The following is a 25,000-nucleotide window of genomic DNA, read 5'->3' as shown; positions in this document are numbered from 1 at the left end:
TAAGTTTAGTGTTGTTGCTGGGGTGGACAAGGTGTTTACACGGCTTTCAAACTCGTTTAGTACATGAATGTCTGCAAGAATTACTGGCCAGCTCAAATTCAGGTAGCTCAATTAGATTATGCTAAAAAAGCTTTCTGGCTGAACACAAAGCCAAATCGATCCAAGCCAGTCCAAGATGTCACCTGCGACACTACACCTTCCTCATTATTGTTAGGCCATGCCCCATGAATGGCTAAACGATACACACCTGGACCCCTTGTGATTCTAATTATCACTGAATTGAGACGAGTGAGTGTGTCGTGCCTTTATAAGCCTCCATAATGCCTGTTTAAACTTATCCTTCCAGTTGTTTTTGGTGATTCAACATGGCAGTAATGGCAAAGGTTGTTGTGTTGGTTCTCATTGCTAGTTTCAGTAATGGTGAGTGGTTTAAATATCTTTTGGCAGTTGAATTATGTTTTTAAAATCCTGATTTAAATCATTTCTTCTGCTCTTCTTTTTGAGCAGTCTTCTGTCTTCCAAAGAGAGATGTTGTTGTTGTCAATATTGAGGTTGATGTTTCTACAACACCATGTCCCAACAACCAGACCCAAACTGAAGCTGAGGGTGAGTATTTAATGTAATGCTCTTATGTTCTTACAAGTTGGTTGTGTTGACTTTAAATGTCTAAACCTAAATGGACTCCCAAGGTGTTGCAAGTGAAGATTTCCAAGCAGGCACTCCAGCTCCTAATGCCAACAATCGGACTGCTACTGCACAACCTGATGTTACTGGTAAAGTTTTTTTTTTTTTTTTTTTTTTTTTTTTTTTGAGACTTGTTTTTAGTTTCTGCAGGTCTGATTTATTGTGTGTTAGTCTTGAGACTTGGCTTCCACTGTCTTCCTCTTATGTGGAAATCTAAAGATGGGGCAAGTGAAGATGATGTGGTAACTTCAACCCCAAGTCCCCAAAACCAGACAACACCTGCTGTCCAAACTGGAGATGCTGGTAAGGAGCATTTGTGGCTTCATTTGTGGTCATGTACATGACTATAGACCCCCCCCCCCCCCCCCCACTAAATGACATGTGTTATGTGGAAAAGGAGATGGGACAAGTGAAGATGATGTGGTAACTGTAACCCCAAGTCCCCAAAACCAGACATCATCTGCCACAGGTTGTTTTTTTTTAATGTACATCTTTCATCTTTCCAAAATTATAACTACTTGGGTCTAAAACAGAATTTCTGTGGCTTTGTTTGAGTTGTCAGATGGTCCAAGTGAAGATGCTGAGGTTGCCGTGACAACCCAGAATGCCCAAAACCAGACTACATCAACCCACACTGTAGGAACTGGTAAGGCTTGCTGCATAAAGCGCTGTGTGTGTGTGTGCCAGTTTGGTTCTAAAATCGTGTCCTTTTGTTCCCTCATGGTTTTCTTGTGTGGAATCTCAAGATGGTGTTAGTGAGGATCATGTGTTGACCTCTGTACTGAACCTGCAAAATGGGACCACCTCTGCCCAAGATGGAATCACCATTACTGGTAATTGTTTGACTTTTTTCATGTTTCCTGTTGTATTAATGTAATTTTATTATCAACCTTGATCAGCTGTCAGACCTGGTGCTCTGCAATTGAATTTACTTTAGTCTGAAGATTTTAGCAGTTTCTACTGCTTTTCCATCATGACAATTTGTGGCTGTAAGAAACGTGCAGAGCTTGTCTTGGAAGATAAATACTAAGTCACTCGTGGATTGTAGATTTGTGAAGATTTTCATGTTGGCTACTATTCCACACAACACGGGAGTCTTGTTTTAAAAACAAATGCAATGGTACAGAAACTAAGCACTGGGCTTGGTTGTATGGGTCCCTCCTTGCCCAGCAAGTCTCTTAATCAATGCCAGTAGACAAACGTCTTTTAAAAAATGTGGACTCTAATGGAATGGAAAATGTGGCCAATGATTTTTGTAATGCAATCTAGTGTTGTCTTTATCCTGTTTCTGCATTTGTCATTGAATTGTAGATTATACAACATGCTGTACAAGGAATCACTTTGGCCTAAACATTTTATAGCAATGGTGCTGTAATGGAACAGTGTGGGCTGGCCTGGTTCATATTTCAATCTGTATATTTCTCATAAGCTCAACCAGTAGTTACAATGTCTGGCAGGTAACCAGCCCCAGGTTGAAGCAATGGTTTATTGTATTGTAAGTAAAAAGCTGCTTTTCTTCCTGTAGACTCCTGCAGTGATCCCTCAGAATGCTAACGTCAATGGCACTCCTTCAGTCATGGGCTTTCTCCATTTTTGTATTCAATAAAGGCCAGATTTTCTTAACCAACATTGTCTTTCCTTGTTTCTTGACTTGGGTCCAGTTTGGTGGTCAAGCTGAATTTCTTTGATCAAAGTTATGTTTAGAGTCCAAGATGGAGTTTGTTGATATTGACCTTGCTTAACAAGACGCTAGCAGAAAGACTTGCTTGTTTAAGTACAATTAAGCAATAAGCTCCGATAGGCCGTAGGTTACGCTGATTCTACAACAGCTAAGGGGTGGTGTTAGGCACGACTCACTAGCGGGAGTGCCTAAACCCACCCTCCCCTTAGCTGTTGTAGAATCAGCATAACCTACGGACTCGAGTGGCTTATTGCTTTTCTAAAACTGTTGCTATAAATACCTGGCAAAGCCACAAGAAATGTAACGATTTCATAGATAATATTTCTTCCGCCAAGAAATATATTTCCTCTATCTGAATGGTTGCCAAGCAACGTCGAGACGCAGCTACATTAACAAGTTCTATGATCTTTATGGTAGCACAGTAGTCTGGTCCTTACTGCCTGTGACCACGTGTCTCTGCGTCATACAGTCTGGCACAATGTAATAATAATCTGTCTCTGTAATGGGCGGATGCTTATTTTGAGGTTTAAAATCATTGGAGTTCCCTTAACCAATCGGCAACATTTGGTAATGACTTATGCTGTGCGCTGGAGTTCAGGCTCTTATGCTTACCTCTTACGCTTCACACTTCTGCTCCGTAGTAAACAGACCGCTGGCTAGTTTGTAGGCTACCTGGCTGCCAGGGCAGTCTGTTCGTAGTGGATATATCTCTGTTGCGCCAGCCACAGACCGAGAGTTGTATACCAAAAGCGTCACGTCACCGAGATTATATTAGCTCTTGTCACATGCCAGTTTTCCTCTTCTCTCTTCTCGCCGCTTATCAGACGATTGTTCTACGCAGCCTGGTGACTTCGTCGGAGCTACAGAGCTTACTTCGTCCTCTACGGGCTGTTCAAACTACTCTCTCGGTTGGACTGACTGAGTTGTACTGACGACCTATGTGTTATTTAACCTGGAGCTTGCTAGGGTTAAAGTAACAGTAGTTCGGCATAAAACAACGCAGCCTCACCTTGAGCAACGCTCGGTGACTGGCTAACGTTACTGTCCACAAGCACGGTAGCCTCGCCTTGAGCCCAGCTCGGCCACAGGCTAGCCTCAGTCTGTCAAACACAAACACAGAGCGGTTTACCTTGAGCCCAGCTCGGTAACCGCTAGTCCCAGTCAAGCACAATCGCAGCTTTGCCTTTAGCCCCACTCGGTAACCGGCTTATTAAGACAGACCGACTCGCCTTGAGCCCCGCTCGGTAGGCTAGCTAGTAGCTAACCTTCCATTCCTTAAGTAGGCCTCATTGCCGCATTGATTTTGTAAAGGTAATTTGAGAGTAGGGGGGAGAATAACGAGCAGCAAATGTTTATTAGAAAACATAAGTACTGTAACGATTTGATAGTGACACACACAGTTATCCAATCAAAAGGTTTATTAGCTGAGAACGAGAGTACACAGACCAAGACTAAGACACACCAAGACACAGAACACAATACACACGGGGCAGGTCAAGCAGACACACACACTACACATACAGGGGAGGACGCAGCCCCCCACACAAAAAGGATCACACACGAGGGAGAACTAAAAGGGAAACATGTTACAATAAAGACGCTAACATTACACCCAAAACTAAGGAGATATAAAGACATAAACCCCCAAATGTTCGCTCTCGTATCCCAGGATGCCCTGCGCGGGAGAACGCTATGCAATGTCTTGTGCGCCGACGTTACAGTACTGATGCATGTAGTACACTGTAGTGCGTTTAGGTTTAGTTATCACCATCTGATAAATCAAACTTTTCCCAAAGCCAGTTGGAAGGAGAGTTATACGACATCCTCTTCCTCCGTCGCCATTGTTGCTATGCTGTTGAACTACAAGCTTTGCTGGACTACAAGCAACTCGGCAGGCAAGTTCCGCGTCATCACTCAACTGTTGGCTGAATGGCTCGGGTACACGCGAGCTGTATAATGAGGGTTGGGCCAGACTACACGCCAGACCTAAATCAAATTTAGGGCGGAAGTACGTAGGATGGTAACGACCAGGCTAGTAGCACAGTAATGTAGAACGGAATGCGGTCAAGGTGTATGTTTGTGCTGGATTTTACAACGGCATCGAACACAATTCAGCCAATCACAATCAATGACCGGAACTATCAGTTTTAGAAGTGTGCTTACATTTGTTATGTCTTGTATTTTGAAAAGCAGTTTTTGCAGTGTATTGGTAAATTATGCTCTTCCTGAAAATGGTTGCAAAGGATTTCTTTTTGTTTGGATGCGAGAGTGTGAGCTAACAGGGTAGAAGATTAAGAACAGTAAATGAAGACCATGCTAGTAAATAACTGTAGTTGCACCTGACTTAGTTTGGAGGCAGTTTAGCCTAAACTGTAAAATATTTAAATATTTTTAGGTTTTATGATTCTTAGTCCTTAAGTTGTCTTGCATTGCACTGTGTACATGAGGGTGAAATGTATAGAATATATTAAAGGTATTTGTTAAATGCATGACTCCCTTTTTTTGAACTACACACCTGGAATTGACTGACTTTCACATTTGTAGGGTTATGTTTATTTTATGGCCAAGTGTAATGTCTAGTAGACAGAACTGTTATGAGCGCAAAAAGACAACTCGTCACTTTACTGTAAAAGACAACACAAGCTTGCCAACTAGCTGCCCCCATTAAACATCTGTCTGGTGCCTACAATGGTCCCCTTACATAAACACACGAAACATAGAGTTATATAGCATAGAGCATGCGATCTCTCGACTGTCCAGCTTCAGCCACCAAACAGTGGAGCCTTCTGTTTATGTGTATGTGCCTTTAAATATATTGCAACTCTAGAGGGAGCGCTACAGTAGCCAAAAATACCTAAAACTGCATAGTGTTCCTTTAAAGCCAGATTCACATTGTACGCGCAAGTGGCAGCGCTGCGCTATAAAACCCATTATTTTCAATGGCTTGCATGTGCAAGAACTGGCCTGCATTCTGCTGCTGTGCCACTCTTGCACGTGCCGCGGTCAAAGATCAACCATGTTTAACCATTTTGAACTTTGACCGCGGCGCGCTGTAATTCCGTAATTCATAGTTATTTTGCGCTGAGCCCTGCAGTGAGCACAACTAAAATCTTTACATAGGACATCAACTCAACCAAGGGCAATAGCGTACAATGTGAACACGGCTTAAGACGTTTTCCTTCTCCTACGTAATGACGCACTCTGGGCAGAAGAGGCATATTTACGAGCCTAGTGTAAAATGAGCGCACTTTCTTCTGAATTTCTGTCCGTTTTGTAAATCATTCATTCGTACATACACACATAAAGACATTTTCAGACAAGACCGGCGGCACACTGTAATTCAAAGGTATTTTGTGCTGAGCCCGGCGGCGAGCAACACTAAAATCTTTACACGGGACATCAACTCAACCAAGAGCAACCTAGCGGCGAGCAACACTAAAATCTTTACACGGGACATCAACTCAACCAAGAGCAACCTAGCGGCGAGCAACACTAAAATCTTTACACGGGACATCAACTCAACCCAGAGCAACCTAGCGGTGAGCGTAGCACATGCCGCTTACAATGTGAACCCGGCTTAAGACTTTTTCCTTCTCCTACGTAAGAGGCGTATTTAAGAGCCTAGCGTAAAATGGGCACACTTTCGTCTGAATTTCTGTCTGTAGGTTTTGTAAAAAATTCATTCGTATACACATAAAGACATTTTCAAACAAGATGAAGTATAAATTCAGTTATGAAATTAACCTGCAAATTGCTCTTTAAGTTTAGTGTTGTTGCTGGGGTGGACAAGGTGTTTACACGGCTTTCAAACTCGTTTAGTAAATGAATGTCTGCAAGAAATACTGGCCAGCTCAAATTCAGGTAGCTCAATTAGATTATGCTAAAAAAGCTTTCTGGCTGAACACAAAGCCAAATTGATCCAAGCCAGTCCAAGATGTCACCTGCGACACTACACCTTCCTCATTATTGTTAGGCCATGCCCCATGAATGGCTAAACGATACACACCTGGACCCCTTGTGATTCTAATTATCACTGAATTGAGACGAGTGAGTGTGTCGTGCCTTTATAAGCCTCCATAATGCCTGTTTAAACTTATCCTTCCAGTTGTTTTTGGTGATTCAACATGGCAGTAATGGCAAAGGTTGTTGTGTTGGTTCTCATTGCTAGTTTCAGTAATGGTGAGTGGTTTAAGTATCTTTTGGCAGTTGAATTATGTTTTTAAAATCCTGATTTAAATAATTTCTTCTGCTCTTCTTTTTGAGCAGTCTTCTGTCTTCCAAAGAGAGATGTTGTTGTTGTCAATATTGAGGTTGATGTTTCTACAACACCATGTCCCAACAACCAGACCCAAACTGAAGCTGAGGGTGAGTATTTAATGTAATGCTCTTATGTTCTTACAAGGTGGTTGTGTTGACTTTAAATGTCTAAACCTAAATGGACTCCCAAGGTGTTGCAAGTGAAGATTTCCAAGCAGGCACTCCAGCCCCTAATCCCAACAATCGGACTGCTACTGCACAACCTGATGTTACTGGTAAAGTTTTTTTATTTATTTTTTTTTAGACTTGTTTTTAGTTTCTGCAGGTCTGATTTTATTGTGTGTTAGTCTTGAGACTTGGCTTCCTCTGTCTTCCTCTTATGTGGAAACCTAAAGATGGGGCAAGTGAAGATGATGTGGTAACTGTAACCCCAAGTCTCCAAAACCAGACAACACCTGCTGTCCAAACTGGAGATGCTGGTAAGGAGCATTTGTGGCTTCATTTGTGGTCATGTACATGACTATAGACCCCCCCCAACTAAATGGCATGTGTTATGTGGAACAGGAGATGGGACAAGTGAAGATGATGTGGTAACTGTAACCCCAAGTCCCCAAAACCAGACATCATTTGCCACAGGTTGTTTTTTTTTTTTAATGTACATCTTGCATCTTTCCAAAATTATAACTACTTGGGTCTAAAACAGAATTTCTGTGGCTTTGTTTGAGTTGTCAGATGGTCCAAGTGAAGATGCTGAGGTTGCCGTGACAACCCAGAATGCCCAAAACCAGACTACATCAACCCACACTGTAGGAACTGGTAAGGCTTGCTGCATAAAGCGCTGTGTGTGTCCCAGTTTGGTTCTAAAATCGTGTCCTTTTGTTCCCTCATGGTTTTCTTGTGTGGAATCTCAAGATGGTGTTAGTGAGGATCATGTGTTGACCTCTGTACTGAACCTGCAAAATGGGACCACCTCTGCCCAAGATGGAATCACCATTACTGGTAATTGTTTGACTTTTTTCATGTTTCCTGTTGTATAAAGTCTCTTAATCAATGCCAGTAGACTATCATCTTTTTAAAAATGTGATTTTATTTAAATATCCTGCCCTATATTGGAGCAATAGCATTGTGGTCTTGCTTACCAATGATTTTGTAATGCAATCTAGTGTTGTATTTATCCTGTTTCTGCATTTGTCATTGAATTGTAGATTATACAACATGCTGTACAAGGAATCACTTTGGCCTAAACATTTTATAGCAATGGTGCTGTAATGGAACAGTGTGGGCTGGCCTGGTTCATATTTCAATCTGTATATTGCTCATAAGCTCAACCAGTAGTTACAATGTCTGGCAGGTAACCAGCCCCAGGTTGAAGCAATGGTTTATTGTATTGTAAGTAAAAAGCTGCTTTTCTTCCTGTAGACTCCTGCAGTGATCCCTCAGAATGCTAACGTCAATGGCACTCCTTCAGTCATGGGCTTTCTCCATTTTTGTATTCAATAAAGGCCAGATTTTCTTAACTTTGTCTTTCCTTGTTTCTTGACTTGGGTCCAGTTTGGTGGTCAAGCTGACTTGAAACCTCTTTACTAACTCCTGCAGTATAAATATTATATAAGTTATGTTTAGAGTTTAAGATGAGTTTGTGGATATTGACCTTGCTTACACAAGACACTAGCAGAGACCCCCCCGCCCCCCCTTAGCTGTTGTAGAATCGGCGTAACCTACGGACTCGAGTGGCTTATTGCTTTTCTAAAACTGTTGCTATAAATACCTGGCAAAGCAACAAGAAATGTAACTATTTCATAGATAATCATTCTTCCGCCAAGAAATAATGTAACAAACTGCAAAGTTGTCTCAGAATGGCTTTTACTGGTTACGCACCAAAACACGCGAGCACATAATTCCGGGCCAGACCTGGCCCTTATGCTCCAGCACTAAACATCTATGTGAGGCTGTATCTACAACAAACCCTAGTTAGACCCGGTTATGAACACTGTAATCAACTATAAACACGAGACCGGACGCACAACATTGGTAACTTACATGGTTAACATTTAACATAACATGTCAACTGAACCGCAGCACAGTCATAAGCCAGCTAGGCTCAGTTCGTTACACAGACCCCCGACTTAGTCCATGTCCCCTTGACTTAGGGCAGCCGTGGCCCACTGGTTAGCACTCTGGACTTGTAACCGGAGGGTTGCTGGTTCGAGCCCCGACCAGTGGGCCACGGCTGAAGTGCCCTTGAGCAAGGCACCTAACCCCTCACTGCTCCCCGAGCGCCGCCGTCGTAGCAGGCAGCTCACTGCGCTGGGATTAGTGTGTGCTTCACCTCACTGTGTTCACTGTGTGCTGTTTGTGTTTCACTAATTCACCGATTGGGTTAAATGCAGAGACCAAATTTCCCTCACGGGATCAAAAACGTATATACTTACTTTGACTCAAGTCTTACCATACGTCAGTCCATGAGCCTGGCTGGGACGCGACGCTGGCGACTTCCGGTGAAGGCTGCACGGTGACCGGTCTCTGGATCGAGTGCTGATGCGTCAGTCCATGGCAGTTGCTGACCGGCTTCGATCCATGACCACACTCGGCCACTCCTCCCTTGACATCACGTCCGTGGCCCCAGCTGCCGCTCTGCAGTGCTGCGTTGTGGCGTGGGGCTGCGGTGCGTTGTCTCCGGTCTCTCGATCACTGTAGCTGGTAGCGGAAGGCAGCGAGACGACCTCGGGGTGCTGCTGGCGAGCGTTGACTCTCTCGCTGGCGTGAAGCTGGCGAGCGGTGGCTCTCTTGTTGGCGCAGCGCTGGCGAGCGTTGAGTCTCTCACTGGCGTGCTGCTGACGAGCGTTGGCTCCGTCACTGGCGTGCTGTTGGCGAGCGTTGACCTTTTTCGTTGGTGCGACGCTGGCTAGCATTGAAAACAGCGACTCTCTCTCTCTCTCTCTGCCAGCGGTGATGCAGCCTGTAGCCGACGAGCGGGCTCCGGTTGAGCAGCGGCCAGGCTCCTCTCCTCCCTCCGGTGGCAGTGTTGGCGTCCGCATTGCCGTGAAGGCGACCAGCCCGGTGTTGAATCTCCATGTCGTAGTCCTGGAGCGAGCCAGCTGGCCCTCTGGTTCTTTGAAGTTCAGCAGCCAGGTGAGCGACGCGTGGTCCGTTCTCAGCAGGAACCGTTTGCCGTAGAGGTAGGTTCGGAAATGGCGCACTGCCACCACCACAGCCAACAGTTCTCTGCGGGTCACGCAGTAATTCTTCTCCGCTCGGTCCAGTGAGCGGCTGAAGTATGCGACCACTTGCTCGCCCTGCTCGCCTGCTTGTGAGAGGACGGCGACGACGCCCACGTCGCTGGCGTCGGTGTCCAGGATAAACGGCAGTCGAGGGTCAGGGAAAGCGAGCACTGGGGCCTCACATAGCGCCCTCCACAGCCGCCGGAATGCCGCGCCGCACTCCCATGTCCACTCGAAGAGCTGGCCTTTGTGCGTCAATCGATGCAGCGGGCTGGCGACTGTAGCAAAGTCCCGAATGAAGCGCCGGTAATATGACGCCAGGCCCAGAAAGCTCCACAGCTCAGCACCGTCTCCACCTTAGCTGGGTCGGTGGCCACTCCGGCAGCCCCCACGACATGGCCCAGGAACCCGGTTTGCCTCCGGAACAGGTGGCACTTTTTCGGGTGCAGTTTGAGCCCAGCACCTCGTATGGCGTCAAAAACCTTCTCCAGATGTCCTATGGCAGCGGTGAAGTCCGTTGCATGACACAGGATGTCGTCCAGGTAAACCACGCAGCATGTTCATGGAATGCCCGCCAGGACACGCTCCATCAGCCGCTCGAAGTTCGCTGGCCCGTTGCATAGGCCGAACGGTAGTACCCGGAACTACCACAGCCCTTGCCCGATGGTGAACGCTGTCTTCGGCCGAGCTTCCGGGGCTAGCTCAATCTGCCAGTAGCCACTGCGCAAGTCCAGCGAGCTAAACCAGCAGGAGCCGGCAATGCTGTCCAGCGCATCGTCAATGCGGGGGAGCGCGTAGGAGTCTTTCCGTGTTACCTGGTTGAGGTGCCTGTAGTCAACACAGAACCGCCACGAGCAGTCCTTCTTCCGGACGAGTACAGCTGGCGCAGTCCAGGGACTAATGCTTGGCTCTATTACTCCTGCCGCGGCCATTTCTTTTATCTTTTCTTCAGCTGCTTGTCGTTTGGCAAATGGTAAGCGATGAGGTTGAAGTCGGATGGGCCGGGCATTTCCGGTGTCGATATCGTGTTGGACCAGGCTCGTTCGGGTGCAGTCTTCATCTCTTGCGGCAAAGATGTCGGTGTACGATGCTAGTAGCTTCACTCAGCCCCTCACAGCTACGAGTGCAGAGTTCATTTACGGCTTGCTTTGTCTCAACAGAGGGCTGCGCTCTCTGAGCGGAGAGTGGTGTTCAAGAGTGGTGCTCAACCTGCTCTCTTGGCTCCTCTCTAGTGGGCGTGAGCTTAGCAGTGGCAGACTCGGCAAGCGGACCTGGATGAGACCTGTTGTTTTCATGGGCTTGTGTGGGGAGGGGCGGAGTCTTGGATGGCGAGCACTCTTTGTGAGTTTGCTTTCTGCGGGCTTGTGTGGAGCGAGTTGGAGGGTTCTTTGTCGCGCCAGCTCTCCGCACTTCGTGCTCTGTCTTCCCTGCCGTGTGGAAACTCCCATCTGCTAGACAATCTTCAGTTTGCGTATAAGGCACAAAGAGGTACTGAGGATGGTCTACACCAGTCTGCTGGAAAGTGTCATCTCATACAACATCTCATGCTGGTATGGGAATCTAGGGGCTAGGAGCAAAAGTAAACTCAGTATGGCCAGTAAAATCATACTGAACCCCCAGAGGCAGCTGGTGGAACTGTACACAACACACACTAAGAGGAAAGCCCTACAGATAGTCCAGGATCCTTTACATCCACTACATCACACTTTTGAAAGACTCCCTTCAGGAAGAAGATATAGAGTACCTACAGTACATCAAGCAGAAACATTTTTAAGAAATCTTTTATACCATCATCTATTAATTTGCTAATCAATATAATTTATGAGATTTATGATTAACTGATTAACTTATATTATTTACTGCATTTTATTGACAACTTCTTTTGCACATTTCCATGTCTCCATATGTTGTACAGTACCTGCTGTGTAGTCTTGTTTGTGCTCGCTATATGTCGTATCTGCTGTATAGTCTTTGTGTGTGTTTGCATTATGTTGTTATTGTTGTACCTGCTGTTAGTCTTTGTTTGTGTCTGCTTCATGTTGTACCTGTTGTGTAGTCTTGCTTGTGTGTGCTACATGTTTGGTGGGGCCAAAAACGAATTTCCACAGTAGTGGACAATAAAGACCTGTAATATAATCTAAAATTCAGGTAGCTCAATTAGATTATGCTAAAAAAGCTTTCTGGCTGAACACAAAGCCAAATTGATCCAAGCCAGTCCAAGATGTCACCTGCGACACTACACCTTCCTCATTATTGTTAGGCCATGCCCCATGAATGGCTAAACGATACACACCTGGACCCCTTGTGATTCTAATTATCACTGAATTGAGACGAGTGAGTGTGTCGTGCCTTTATAAGCCTCCATAATGCCTGTTTAAACTTATCCTTCCAGTTGTTTTTGGTGATTCAACATGGCAGTAATGGCAAAGGTTGTTGTGTTGGTTCTCGTTGCTAGTTTCAGTAATGGTGAGTGGTTTAAGTATCTTTTGGCAGTTGAATTATGTTTTTAAAATCCTGATTTAAATAATTTCTTCTGCTCTTCTTTTTGAGCAGTCTTCTGTCTTCCTAAGAGAGATGTTGTTGTTGTTGTCGTCAATATTGAGGTTGATGGTTCTACAACACCAAATCCGAACAACCAGACCCAAACTGAAGCTGAGGGTGAGTATTTAATGTAATGCTCTTATGTTCTTACAAGGTTGGATTTGTTGACTTAAAATGTCTAAACCTAAATGGACTCCCAAGGTGGTGCAAGTGAAGATTTCCAAGCAGGCACTCCAGCTCCTAATGCCAACAATCGGACTGCTACTGCACAACCTGATGTTACTGGTAAAGTTTTTTTTTTTTTTTTTTTTTTTAGACTTGTTTTTAGTTTCTGCAGGTCTGATTTTATTGTGTGTTAGTCTTGAGACTTGGCTTCCTCTGTCTTCCTCTTATGTGGAAACCTAAAGATGGGGCAAGTGAAGATGATGTGGTAACTGTAACCCCAAGTCCCCAAAACCAGACGACACCTGCTGTCCAAACTGGAGATGCTGGTAAGGAGCATTTGTGGCTTCATTTGTGGTCATGTACATGACTATAGACCCCCCACCCCACTAAATGACATGTGTTATGTGGAATAGGAGATGGGACAAGTGAAGATGATGTGGTAACTGTAACCCCAAGTCCCCAAAACCAGACATCATTTGCCACAGGTTGTTTTTTTTTTTTTAATGTACATCTTGCATCTTTCCAAAATTATAACTACTTGGGTCTAAAACAGAATTTCTGTGGCTTTGTTTGAGTTGTCAGATGGTCCAAGTGAAGATGCTGAGGTTGCCGTGACAACCCAGAATGCCCAAAACCAGACTACATCAACCCACACTGTAGGAACTGGTAAGGCTTGCTGCATAAAGCGCTGTGTGTGTGTGTGTCCCAGTTTGGTTTTAAAATCGTGTCCTTTTGTTCCCTCATGGTTTTCTTGTGTGGAATCTCAAGATGGTGTTAGTGAGGATCATGTGTTGACCTCTGTACTGAACCTGCAAAATGGGACCACCTCTGCCCAAGATGGAATCACCATTACTGGTAATTGTTTGACTTTTTTCATGTTTCCTGTTGTATTAATGTAATTTTATTATCAACCTTGATCAGCTGTCAGACCTGGTGCTCTGCAATTGAATTTACTTTAGTCTGAAGATTTTAGCAGTTTCTACTGCTTTTCCATCATGACAATTTGTGGCTGTAAGAAACGTGCAGAGCTTGTCTTGGAAGATAAATACTAAGTCACTCGTGGATTGTAGATTTGTGAAGATTTTCATGTTGGCTACTATTCCACACAACACGGGAGTCTTGTTTTAAAAACAAAAAACAAATGCAATGGTACAGAAACTGAGCACTGGGCTTGGTTGTATGGGTCCCTCCTTGCCCAGCAAGTCTCTTAATCAATGCCAGTAGACAAACGTCTTTTAAAAAATGTGGACTCTAATGGAATGGAAAATGTGGCCAATGATTTTTGTAATGCAATCTAGTGTTGTCTTTATCCTGTTTCTGCATTTGTCATTGAATTGTAGATTATACAACATGCTGTACAAGGAATCACTTTGGCCTAAACATTTTATAGCAATGGTGCTGTAATGGAACAGTGTGGGCTGGCCTGGTTCATATTTCAATCTGTATATTGCTCATAAGCTCAAACAGTAGTTACAACAATGTCTGGCAGGTAACCAGCCCCAGGTTGAAGCAATGGTTTATTGTATTGTAAGTAAAAAGCTGCTTTTCTTCCTGTAGACTCCTGCAGTGATCCCTCAGAATGCTAACGTCAATGGCACTCCTTCAGTCATGGGCTTTCTCCATTTTTGTATTCAATAAAGGCCAGATTTTCTTAACCAACATTGTCTTTCCTTGTTTCTTGACTTGGGTCCAGTTTGGTGGTCAAGCTGACTTGAAACCTCTTTAACTCCTGTAGTATAAATATTCTGTAATGTGAATTTCTTGATCAAAGTTATGTTTAGAGTCTAAGATGGAGTTTGTGGATATTGACCTTGCTTAACAAGACACTAGCAGAGAACCCCCCCCCCCCCCCCCCCCCCCCCTTAGCTGTTGTAGAATCAGCGTAACCTATGGACTCGAGTGGCTTATTGCTTTTGTAAAACTGTTGCTATAAATACCTGGCAAAGCAACAAGAAATGTAACTATTTCTTCCACCAAGAAATATATTTCCTCTATCTGAATGGTTGCCAAGGAACGTCGAGACGCAGCTACACTAACTTTCAAGTTCTATGATCTTTATGGTAGCACAGTAGCCTGGTCCTTACTGCCTGTGACTACATTTCTTTGTCATACAGTCTGGCACAATGTAATAGTAATCTGTCTCTGTAATGGGCGGATGCTAATTTTGAGGTTTTTAAAATCATTGGAGTTCCCTTAACCAATCAGCAACATTTGGTAATGACTTATGCTGTGCGCTGGAGTTCAGGCTCTTATGCTTCACACTTCTGCTCTCAGTAGTAAACAGACCGCTAGCTAGTTTTGTCGGCTACCTGGCCGCCAGGGCAGTCTGTTCGTAGTGGATATATCTCTGTTGCGCCAGCCACAGACCGAGAGTTGTATACCAAAAGCGTCACGTCACATTAGCTCTTGTCACACGCCAGTTTTACTCTTCTCTCTTCTCGCCGCTTATCAGACGATTATTGTTCTACGCAGCCTGGTGACTTCGTCGGAGCTACAGAGCTTACTTCGTCCTCTACGGGCTGTTCAAACTACTCTCTCGGTTGGACTGACTGAGTTGTACTGACGACCTATGTGTTATTTAACCTGGAGCTTGCTCGGTTAAAGTAATAGTTGTTAGTCATAAAACGCAGCCTCACTTTGAGCAACGCTCGGTGACTGGCTAACGTTACTGTCCACAAGCACGGTAGCCTCGCCTTGAGCCCAGCTCGGCCACAGGCTAGCCTCAGTCTGTCAAACACGGAGCGGTTTACCTTGAGCCCAGCTCGGTAACTGCTAGTCCCAGTCAAGCACAATCACAGCAGCCTTGCCTTGAGCCCCACTCAGTAACCGGCTTATTATTAAGACACACCGCCTCGCCTTGAGCCCCGCTCGGTAGGCTAGCTAGTAGTTGCACCTGACTTAGTTTGGAGGCAGTTTAGCCTAAACTGTAAAATATTTAAATATTTTTAGGTTTTATGATTCTTAGTCCTTAAGTTGTCTTGCATTGCACTGTGGACATGAGGGTGAAATGTATAGAATATATTAAAGGTATTTGTTAAATGTATGACTGCCTTTTTTTGAACTACATACCTGGAATTGACTGACTTTCACATTTGTAGGGTTATGTTTATTTTATGGCCAATTGTAATGTCTAGTAGTCGATGTATGAATATGCTTAAGAACGCAGAGATTCTCTGTGGTACAGTAATAATGGGTTGCATTCGAAAAAGACATAAAGTTAGTTCTATTAAGTAAACTTCAGTGCAGTTGAATATAATTCCCAAGTTTACTTTATGTAAATGTACTGTTTAAATACTACAGACTAAATCGACCCACTTTCAGTTTTTGATAAACTCCTACTACTATACCGTCAATAAACTAGTGAGGATACTAGTTATATACTAAAGTATAGTATATACTAGGGCTGTCAATCAATTAAAAAATGTATTTATCGAATTTATTGCATACTCTGTGATTAATCTAAATTAATTGCATAGATCATTTTTGCTGTGAAAGTATGTTAAATATTTCAATTCAAATGAATCATGGAATAATCAGCATTAGTGACATTAAACTCTTTTATTATTATTTTCACTGTTCAAATAATGGCCATAATAATCTATGATATGACCTAATATGCTCGGGAAAGAAATTCAAATTTGCTTCGGGAAAAAGTTTTTTTTTTCACATACAAGGCATTTCAGGCCCCAGATTTTAATCAACACTTTATTTTTATCAACACCATCAGGGCGTTTTTTAAAAGTAAATGTTCCAATCAATGATCTAGGCAGCACATTTTCTTCTCTCTCCTTCATTTTACAGTCTAATGGTTCCTGACTAGAATGGCTCGGGGTCATACGATCGATACGATCGGAATCGATTAATCTGCGCTATTTTTTTTAATCAGTTATTTTTTCTCAAATTAATTAATCGAAATTAATCAGTAATTTTGACAGCCCTAGTATATACAATATGTGGGGAATCCTCTAGCATGAGGAATTAAATACATTTCCTGTGTTTCAAATTATGTTCTAACTGCATGCAATGCGAGTGAGCGTTCACAACAAAATCAGATTACTTTGTTTAGATTTTGAATGTCCTAAGTGGATGTGATGCGACACAATGCTGTGCAGTGCGATTCCTTGCAATATTTTAAGCAGAACTTTGGTCGGACACCCTGCTTCTGTTTTCTTTCTGTAGCTCATGTTCTGCTATTTTAAATGTACAATAGAACGCCATATTTAGATGCAGTTAGGACAATTTAACAATTATGTGAACTGCCATGTTACTAAATATATCTGTGCAATACTTAGTTTAAAAACCCTAGGACAGAATAGTACCTATAATTCATATTCGTCAATATGGTAAGGGTAAGGGCCAAGAATATGACCTCAGACAAACAGAACTGAAATGGTAACTGACAATATTTTAGTGAAATCTGTGAATGATGTCCGTACCATGCAGATGCTATTGCTATTAGAAGTACAGTTAAGAACAAAATTGATGTAATGTTTTCTCTTGGCCAATATGTTTGTTCAGACTGAACATGACACTGCCACATGCCAATAGATTGTAAGACAATGTGGTAGAAACAAGGAATCAAAAAAATATTGTTTTTCTCTTTTTTAACATTTTTATGAAAAATGGCCATCAAAGCTCTCAAAATGGTTTTTATAATACCTTCCAAGCCTCTCCGTATCTCCACAATGATTGTAGACCGCACCATTTTAGCAGCAATCTGGGTTTTTAAGGCAAGAACGATTATTTGCCATCACTTTGGCCTTGTGCTAACTTTTTTGACTGCTTGAGGTCTTGACTCTTGCTGGGCCACTCTAAAATGTTGACATTGTGCTCTGTTAACCATTTCTTGCCTTGTTTGGCTGTAGGTTTTGGATCATTGTATGGTTTAATGGTCCAATGATGCCTATTGGGGCAGGTCTCTTGGCACACTGCCTGATCTTTTTGTCTTCCCAAAATAATTATTTTTTAATTTAATTTCTCCCACATTGTCTTACAAACGTTTCGCATGTGACAGTGTCATTTTCAGTCAGAATAAACATATTGATTAAGAAAAAATCAGCATTAAATCAATATTTGCCAGGGGTATGAATAATTGGTAACACTTTATAATAACTACACACAATTCATAATTTATTAAATAGTTTGTTCATTGTAAATAAGCCTATATCTTAAATGTGTTTATACATTATTGTTAGTACTTAATAAATGATGCAATAGTATGTTTTTGATTAAGTAATATTTCCATTATTTAACAGTTACATACACATGCACTAATGATTAGTTAGGGGGGTGAGGATACATATTTTATAAACCACTTCCTAATATTATAATTAGTAATTAACTCAGGAGTTACAAGTGGTTAGTTAATGATATTTTGTGAGCTCATCTAAAGTGAGGACGTTTTATGCCTTGCAACACATTTACAAATGAGTTATAAAGTTTACACTTGCATTTATTCATTTAGCTGACACTTTCACCCAAAGCAACTTACACATGTCAATGAAAGTAAAGGGCAAGGTTACATTGGAAGACGGGGTTTGAACCCCCAACTTTATGGGTTACTGCATGTTAACCCGGCTCCATATCCACTACACTACCTCTGCCCCATGGTATTACAACAGTCGATTCAAAAATATAATATAGATATGCGTGTTTACTATGAACAAACCATTTTTAACTGTGTGTAAACATGATTTACAGATGAGAATTAATGTAGAAATAATGCTTTACAAATGAAGAATACATAGCATTTAATAATAGTTTACAGATGTTTAATAACAGTGTGTAGTAGAAGAAAACAGAAACTCTTGCATAGTTGTAGGGGTTTCTATCTGAGGCCAAGGTAGTGTAGTGGATAAGGAGCTGGACTAGCATGCAGTTACCTGAAAAGTTCGGGGTTCGATTCCTGGGTTTCACTGTTATGTCAATGGCCTTTAATTTAATTGACATGTGTATGTCGCTTGTCTGCTAAATGAATGAATGTGAAAGTAATCTTTACAACTCATTTGAAAATGTGTTGCAAGGCATAGAAAGTCCTCACTTTAGATAAGCTCACAAAATATCATTAACTAACCACTTGTAACTCCTGAGTTAATCATGAATTATAGTATTAGGAAGTGGTTTATAAAATATGTATCCTCACCCTAACTAATCATTAGTGCATGTGTATGTGTAAGTATTAACAATAATTCATAAACATATTTTTGATATAGGCTTATTTACTATGAACAAACTATTTATAACTGTGTGTACAAATCTTTTTTTTATGAGAATTAACATAGGAACAGTGCTTTACAAATGATGAACAACGCATTTTATTATAGTTTGCAACAGGTTTATAATAAGAAAATAATTTCATTATAAGTGGTTGTTTCATTACTTATTAAGTATAAATCATGTACTTACAAACATATTTTTTGGATAGGCTTACTTACTATGAACAAACCATTTATAATTGTGTGAACAAATGTTTTACTGATGATAAATTATGTATGAACAAGAAATTACTAATGATGAACAAACCATTAACTAATAAGTAACAAAGGCTTAATAAATGATGAATTGTGTGTAGTTATTATAAAGTGTTACCGAATAATTTTGTTCTTAACTGTATATACTCTTTTGATCCTGTGAGGGAAATTTGGTCTCAGCACACACTAATCCCGACGCAGTGAGCTGCCTGCTACAGCGGCACTCGGGGAGCAGTGAGGGGTTAGGTTCCTTGCTCAAGGGCACTTCAGCCAAAGTTGCAGAATTTCACACAACAAAGGGCTCGTCCAGGATTTGAACCCGGGACCTCTCACACCTAGGCTTGTGAGACCATCCTGATCTTGCGAGCTTCAGATTTTCACTCGCAGATCAGTCTGGCATCTCTCCGATAGAGAAAATTTGGAGCAGTTAACCAAACGAACATCCAATCAGCAATGGTTTTGAGGTGGGTTTAGGTATGACGCGACTTCCCCGGATGACATAAGCATAGTTATCGCTGAAGTTTTTATCTGAATATTTGAGTATTCCTTCGGAAGCTAGGAAGCTAGGAGTCTCTGCAATGTAGCTGGGAGGAATGAAGGACACAGACATCCTCCACGGCCAATTCAAGTTAGTGTTTGGTAGCACTGAATCTTAGTTACTTAACAAGAAGGAATATGCTTTCTTCAGACGTGTAGCCTACCATGAAAACTTGGTGGGGATTTTCGTTGATGAGGTTCATGTCACATACAATAGTAAGTTTTAAAACATTAACGTTAGCCACTTACCTAACTTGTTTGTTAAAAGATGCCATTAGAAGAACGCTTCGTTTATCTGATTGGTTGATTTGGACTGTCTATCACCAACATCGGTAGTGATAGACAGATGGTTTATCCAATCAGCTAACCAGTATTTTCGCCCCTTCCCAAACGTTCTCCAACGGAAAGTTCCCAGATGGATATGCGGAGCAAATGCAAAGCAATCCATCTGGCAGAGTCAGGTTATCTCGCACCCTAAGCGAGAATCATACCCCTAGATTAACGAGTCACGCTTGTTGGTAACATATATGACATGAACATAAAATCTTGTACTTGCTCTGACTTGTGTTTTCTGAATGCTAGTAATACATTGTACACATCAAATACTGTTGCTTCTTTATCCTTGCTTTAAAAACAGTATGATTCTGTAATTTGTTATTTGTGAGCTGTTGGTCCTTTGAACTGAGTTATGGCCACTACGTCACTGCGGACTGTGAAGTATTTGTTATTGTTATGAGTTGGGTTTGAGAAGTTGTGGTTACACATATTTTACCCGTTTCCCACTGTTCCCTGATGAGTTCATTGAAAGGAATCTTTTTGTCATTAGAAATCAACTTGGATGGGCCCATATTCTAGTCTTCCATGGATGAAAAGAGCACAATTAATAGCATTCTGTTTATTCTATCATCTGCACCGTAGTTTTACTCCCATCCTCCTCCTGGTCTCTGCTAGGAGGAAGTCCTCCCCACCCCCACCCCGGGTACAGATGCTGTTTGTCAGAAGCCAAGGCCCTGGCAGCGACCCCACACACCCGACTGCCAACCTCAAACACTCCCAAAGAGAACAATAGCTCTGTCTCTCTCTCTCTCTCTCTCTCTCTCTCGGTTTTCCCTCTCTCTCTGCCCCCCCCCCCTCTCTTTTCTTTTCTCTTTCTCTCCATCTTGGTTTCCATCTCATTTTCTTTCTTTTTTACTCTCGCACCATCTTTCCCAGTCCACTCTCTCTTTCTCTCTCTCTCTATCTTGCCCTCCTTCTGTTTCACTTTTGTTTTTTCTCTCTTTGTATCCTCTCTCTCTCTCTCTCTCTCTCTCTCTCTCTCTCTCTCTCTCTCTCTCTCTCTCTCTCTCTCAACTCTCCTAGTTCCACAGTCATTGTTATTGCCAAAGCTGATAGACTTATATATACTGTAGTACAAAGAAGTCGTCTCTTCAGTATCTCTCTGTTCACCTCATTCTCACTCACTGATTCCATGCCCACTCGATTACCCCCTCTCCCTTTTCTCTCTCTCTCTCTCTCTCCCCCTCTTTCTCTCTCTCTCTCTCTCCCTTGTTCTCTCTCTCCCTCTTTCTCTCTCTCCCTTACTGGCCTTTGTCTTTTCAGTCTGTCCTCTGTTGTCATTCTTTCCTTCTGTGCCTCTCTTTCATCACTCCCTCTCTATCCCTCCTTCTTTTCGCTTGACTTCTGCCTCAGACTGTGTAACCTCTCTTCCGCCTCTCTTCTCTGTTCCCCCCTCTTCCCTCTTGTTCCCTCATGTGAGCTCCATTTGGTTGTGAACAATGCCCTCTGTCAGGGCCACTCTGCCATCCACATGCTCACAGTAAAAGACATGCCATGACCCGGCAAAAGTCAGTCTTTTTTAAATATCTCACTCTTTCATCTCTCTCTCTTTCTCTTTCTCTCTCTCACTCTCTCTCTGTTTCTCTCTGCTTATCCCTTGGCTTTTAACTGTGTGTGTGTGTGTCTTTCTGTCTTTTATGATTTTTATGAGTTCCCATGGGGAAGTTGTCACAAGCAAACAAAAGATCAGTTGTATCTCATAGTAGAAGTGTTTTGTGTGTGTGTGTGTGTGTGTGTTTCAATTAATGACAAGCAATTACATGATGGACCGGTCTTTAGTGGATTAGAAATATGCTATGCTAGTGTGTTTCTCTCTATTCTCCTGAGGGACAGAAGTATCACACAATGCTGCTACACTGTGAACTTGACACATGCACACACACACACACACACACACACATACGTAACCTAATACTTACACACACATTCACATACAGTAAGCATACACTTAGACATAAACTAACAGAAAAAAACCAGACACACACACACACACACACAGAGAAAGAGAGAGGCAAGTATGGGCAGAGTGATGGTGAAAGAGAAGTAAGTAAACTGGAGAGCATAATGAGCCCCTCATATGGATGAGATCACAGGTGTTCTTAGTGCGTCAATTGTGTGTGTGTGTGTGTGTGTGTGTGTGTGAGAGTGAAGGTTATGGCTCCAGATGAACGTGTCTGCCACCACTAATTCACCACCACCTGCGCCTAATCTCTGATCTTACAGTGGATCAGGTGGCTGTTCACACACACACACACACGCACACACACACAGAGAGACACACGCACTGAGACACACACACACACACGCGCGCACACACACACTTACACACAGACACACACACACACTCACAGCCATACACAACACACACACACACACACACACACTTAGACACACACACACACACACTCAGGGCACACACACAGCCATGCACAACACACACTCAGCCTCACACACAGAGTAAACACACACACTCTCTCTCTCTCTCTCTCTCTTTTAAAAGTCTTTGTAGTTTGACTGTTTGTTGTGATTAGGCTGTTGCAGGGGCTGCTGGCCGGACACTCTGGCCTCTATGGCCTGCGGTGTTTAGAGGCGGCCGACCGGGGGAGGCCGCAGAGGAGGAGGCTGTTTGAATGAGCATCTGCTGTCTGTCTCTGATGTGACGTCTGCTCTCTCAAAACACACACACACACACACACACACACACATAGCACAAACACCTTATCCACACAGACACACCCAATTGCAAACTGCACACACACTCAAACCAGGCCAAATTGACCAAGTTAACAAAGTGTGCCAGTTCTCAACAGCATTGTAGCACCAAATAATATAGTTAAATTTCAAATAATATACTAGTTAAATGGTGCAATTGAATTTCATCAAAGCATGGTGAAAGGGCTGCTTCCTATCCCACTAGGTCATTTGAAATGGAGACTCTGCTTCTACACCCAGTTCTTCATGTCACTGAAGATCTCTTAAAGGAAAACTCTGGCGATTTTTCACATAGATCTCTGTCTCTCAAGGTCACCAAGTACTGTCGGTAGGGAAAAAATGTGACTGTACTCGATGACCTCTAGCCTGGGTGCCATTCCGAACTTAGTCCCGCCCACAACATTTGAGGTCGGGAAGTTCGGTCTGCCATTGCTCCATTGTGGAGCAAGTATGCTCGCCCTAGATCGGGTGGACCAATCAAATCGGGCTTTACGATGATGGACATGTGAGCAACAGCACCCGGTCTATCACGTCATCTGAGCATGCTTAGATTAGGCTTATGTTTGAAACAAAAACGCTGTGGCTAGAAGGATACATGGCTTTTAAGACCCCATATGGGAAATGCATATTATTTAATGAGGTTTTATCACTGAAAACGATTATTTCTGAAAACTTTGGGCAAAGTTGAGATGTGGGAAAACTCGTGGTTTCACTTTCATCAAGGGAAAACAGCGCTGTTGTATTGCAACATGTTCCCTCGTTCATTTGAAATCTCTGATTGACCACCTGTTCGAGGGATTTGCGACAACCTTTCCTAGCTGTTTAACATGTTTGTAGCATATCAGTGTTCAACAGAATTATTTTTAAAAACGGAGGGGATATAGGCTATCAGTTTTTTCGTAATAGCCTACCCTACCCTACCCTAGATTTCGCTAATGAGTGTTGTAGGCTCTAACTTTTACAAAAGACACTAACTTTTACAAAAGACCAGAAAACAATGTTAAGGCGTTTGTGGAGAAGAAGGATGGTTCGTGTGTTTTCTTCCTATCCCTCACGGTAAGCTATTTCGTTGCTCTGATTGGTTAGGTCTATCCAATTGAGTGCAGAGGCATTCCCCCCCTCTATCGGTTGAAATACACTCCATAATTACGCCCCAATGGAGCAGTATCAGACTCATATTCTGACTAGAATTGAGTATGACTACGTCAGGCTAAATGACCTCCAGAAACAGAGATATATATGTGGAAATATGTGAAAGTTTACCTTTAAGTTCAATTTCACAGAATTAGATTCAGAGTCACAGGCCCAACGCTTGGAAATAGAGCTGATCCCAAGAGAATGGTTTAATAAAGTCTTGCACAACCAATACCTCATGTTGCAAGGGACAAAGGACAATGGAGTGTGTGTGTGTGTGTGTTTGTGTGTTGTGTGCGCGTGTGTGTGTGTGTGTGTGTGTGTGTGTGTGTGTGTGTGTTGTTCTCTGACTTACACTACTCCACTCCAATTTGCTGGACATTAAAATAACTTTCTAACTGATGTTATACATATAAATGTGTGGTACACAAATATGTTTTGTTTACCAACAACCTCCACTACAATCAATAACTTGCATGACTATAACTGATGTGCACCAACTTATTCTACACTAACTTTTAATGTTTACTTCACGCTTTGCTTAACATTCTTCACACTTCGTTACTGCATTACACCCAAAACACTAGATACATTTCTATTCTTCCTGACATCACCACAGTCTCACCGACTGTGTTGTTATCAGTTGTAGAGTTTCACTAGTTCTGTATTTCCATAGCTGGCTTCTCCGTTGTCCTGCTGTGTTGGAAATTCATGACTGAAGTGAAATCAGCTCTACTCTCACTCTGCCAGTGTGTCACATGCTGCTGAATTGAGGCACTGCTCCTTCTGAAGCTAATGCAGAGTTACAGTGAGCTGGATTTCCTCCCAGGAATATGTGTGTGTGTGTGTGTGTGTGTGTGTGTGTGTGTGTGTGTGTGCGTGTGCGTGTGTGCGTGCGTGCGTGTGCGTGTGTGCGTGCGTGGTGCGTGCGTGTGTGATAGAGAGAAGGGGAGCAAGCACAAGTATTGGCCAGACAATCTTTCCCACATGTTAGGCATGAATGAATCTTGGTTTTGACTACATATTTCTCTTCTGAAGCATCAGGGCAAGCCATCAGTCCTGTAAATGACCTGTTCACCTGGAAGGGGGTTGGGTGTGAATCCACATCCAGTTCATCCACTGTCAGTCCTCTGTGTGTGTGCGATTGTGACATACATATCATGCATTTGATGAAATCAAGAGCTTTATAAATCTTTGGAAAAAATGAAGAGACCACCTCACATTTTTCAGTTGCTGAGTGACATGCGAATGAGTTAACGATC

General features: G+C 42.8%; 2 protein-coding genes across 10 annotated transcripts; both read left to right on the top strand.

Annotated features, from left to right (window-relative positions):
- Window positions 1-283: 283 nt before the first annotated feature.
- LOC121716079 (glycogen [starch] synthase-like) lies at window positions 284-2,311 on the top strand. Of its 7 annotated transcripts, none has more exons than XM_042102255.1 (8): window positions 284-420; window positions 508-611; window positions 689-773; window positions 904-987; window positions 1,085-1,153; window positions 1,247-1,330; window positions 1,431-1,517; window positions 2,210-2,311. In XM_042102255.1, exons 1-8 carry the CDS (start codon window positions 366-368, stop codon window positions 2,236-2,238), a joined length of 597 nt encoding a protein of 198 aa, XP_041958189.1. In that variant the 5' UTR covers window positions 284-365; the 3' UTR covers window positions 2,239-2,311. The 7 variants fall into 7 exon arrangements, with proteins under 7 accessions (XP_041958189.1, XP_041958188.1, XP_041958192.1 ...); XM_042102254.1 differs by having other exon boundaries at window positions 1,082-1,153; XM_042102258.1 differs by lacking the exon at window positions 689-773 and having other exon boundaries at window positions 508-606.
- A 9,861-nt stretch (window positions 2,312-12,172) lies between these two features.
- LOC121716078 lies at window positions 12,173-14,208 on the top strand. Of its 3 annotated transcripts, none has more exons than XM_042102250.1 (8): window positions 12,173-12,309; window positions 12,397-12,506; window positions 12,585-12,669; window positions 12,792-12,875; window positions 12,963-13,034; window positions 13,132-13,215; window positions 13,318-13,404; window positions 14,107-14,208. In XM_042102250.1, exons 1-8 carry the CDS (start codon window positions 12,255-12,257, stop codon window positions 14,133-14,135), a joined length of 606 nt encoding a protein of 201 aa, XP_041958184.1. In that variant the 5' UTR covers window positions 12,173-12,254; the 3' UTR covers window positions 14,136-14,208. The 3 variants fall into 3 exon arrangements, with proteins under 3 accessions (XP_041958184.1, XP_041958185.1, XP_041958186.1); XM_042102251.1 differs by having other exon boundaries at window positions 12,240-12,309; window positions 12,397-12,501; window positions 12,586-12,669; XM_042102252.1 differs by lacking the exon at window positions 12,792-12,875 and having other exon boundaries at window positions 12,240-12,309; window positions 12,397-12,501; window positions 12,586-12,669; window positions 12,966-13,034.
- Window positions 14,209-25,000: the final 10,792 nt, after the last annotated feature.

The sequence above is a fragment of the Alosa sapidissima genome, chromosome 8 (assembly GCF_018492685.1).
Source record: "Alosa sapidissima isolate fAloSap1 chromosome 8, fAloSap1.pri, whole genome shotgun sequence".
Lineage (NCBI taxonomy): Eukaryota > Metazoa > Chordata > Actinopteri > Clupeiformes > Clupeidae > Alosa > Alosa sapidissima.
Note: the sequence above shows the minus strand (reverse complement) of the source record. Positions and strands in the feature narration are given on the sequence as shown.